The sequence below is a fragment of the Camelina sativa genome, chromosome 12 (genome assembly GCF_000633955.1).
Source record: "Camelina sativa cultivar DH55 chromosome 12, Cs, whole genome shotgun sequence".
NCBI lineage: Eukaryota > Viridiplantae > Streptophyta > Magnoliopsida > Brassicales > Brassicaceae > Camelina > Camelina sativa.
This window is the reverse complement of record NC_025696.1, coordinates 1,272,236-1,274,106: the sequence shown is the minus strand read 5'-3', so window position 1 is coordinate 1,274,106 and position 1,871 is coordinate 1,272,236. Positions and strand designations below refer to the sequence as shown.

The 1,871-nt window shown below is 36.6% G+C and overlaps 1 protein-coding gene across 1 annotated transcript; it reads left to right on the top strand.

Annotated features, from left to right (window-relative positions):
* On the top strand, positions 879-1,574 carry LOC104733100 (putative F-box/kelch-repeat protein At4g11770). Its single transcript, XM_010452711.1, has one exon. It carries the CDS (start codon positions 879-881, stop codon positions 1,572-1,574), a length of 696 nt encoding a protein of 231 aa, XP_010451013.1.

The following is a 1,871-nucleotide window of genomic DNA, read 5'->3' as shown; positions in this document are numbered from 1 at the left end:
ACATTTGCTGAGAAAATATTTGATTTAGATAATTAAATAGGAATCCCCTTTAGCAGCAAGATTGTAGCCAAACCCCAAAACCCTCATCGTATCTCCTATCCCCCAACTGACCGATAGCAAGGAGCTGGTCACGAACGAGCCGGTCAATCCACTGAATGATGGTCAAGGCTGGTGTCGGTGCAGAGCCATGCCGCCTTCCATTCCTTTCCCTCCATATTGCATAAGTAACAGCTTGAAACACATAACGGATAAGGAAACCCTCAACTAAAGGAAGCTGAGGGTTAGAAATGTGAGCAAGTAGAGCAGTCCAAACAGTCGTGTACTGTGCTTTCATCAGTCTTAATGCAGACGTTGCTTCACTTGTTATAATAAGTTTCAAACATGATTGCATCTCTCTCTCTGCTCTGTTTGTTATTTTCTCAAATTTTGCTCTGGTTTCTCCCTTCTAATTAAATAATTGATGTGAGTATTTTAAATATAATCTAATATAATTACTCTGAGTGTTTTTTATATTAGATATTATCAAAACTAATATAATTTAATAATATCCAGTCCCATAAAAAAAATTATATATAAAGGAATTGGATGTGATAGAGTTCAACTAGATTTAGGAAATATAAAATACTAGATGTTCTGGATTTTGGATCTACGTTTTAGTTAATGTTGGCTTCCACAGCCATGAACAGAGCAAAGCCAACAACGGTTGCAAATACGATGACCTTTCTAATGCTTCCTGATGACATGCTTTTCAACTGCTTAGCCCGTGTCTCGAGATTGTATTATCCTTCTCTTTCCCGTGTCAGTGGGGTCGGGATCTAACCGCAGTTGGTTGTGATATCTACCAACTTGGCAATTACAATCCGTCAAGGGTCATGTTCATGGACTGTCGGAATCACACTTGGCACAAGGCTCCAAGCATGCGGGTGGTTCGATGGTACCCTAATGTGCGTGTTCTTGATGGGAAAATATACATAGCAGGAAGCGTTAAAGATAGTCAGTCCTCAGATTGGATAGAGTGTTTCAATACCAAAACCCAAATATGGGAGCATGTGCCATGCCCTAGTGCAAAATTTATACAAGAGAATAATTATATACACAATAGCTTAGCGATTGATGGAAAGCTTTACCTCTTTGGGGTTAGGAGTACTGCGGTTTACAAGACCAAGGAAAACAGATGGGATGAAATAGGGTCAACGGAGATGGGTTTGAGTTGGGCTAGCAATCCATATTATTGCGTCATAGATAACATATGTTTCATTTATCATTGGCTATTAAAACGGCTCCAATGGTACGATATTGATAAAAGATCTTGGAAAGATCTAAAGGGTTTGGAGGAACTGACTAAATTACTAAAAGATTGTTACAAGAGTCGTCTTAGATTAGAGAATTACGGTGGGAATATAGCGGTTTTGTGGGAGAAGGAGGTGCATGAAGAGAAGATGATTTGGTGTGCTGAGATTGCCCTCGAAAAGCGCAATGAACATGAGATTTATGGTAAGGTTGAGTGGTGTAATGTCGTGCTTCCCGTCCCCATAACATGTGAGCTTTTAGCATCGTTTATTGTTACTGTTTGATGAATCAACCATTACTGCATTGATCTATCTCTTCTCAGTTATGCTCTGTTTTTTTTTTCTTCTAATTTTTCTTCTAAACACTCTATTTTGTAATTTTTTCATATTAGTAACGCAAATAATTATATGGTATATATCAAACGTTATTCATAATTGAGAATTCTAAAATTAGTATATGTATATATATAATTTATAAAAACATATAATTAAAGCAATTAGTGTATCATAATTATGAGAAAATAACTTTATATGCTAATAAATCTCAGAATCTAAAGTTTCAGGATTTGATTCTATAAAAAT

Bases quoted from the DNA above. Each gene is read 5' to 3' on its own strand.
- LOC104733100 (XM_010452711.1), top strand. From the start codon at position 879: ATGGACTGTCGGAATCACACTTGGCACAAGGCTCCAAGCATGCGGGTG.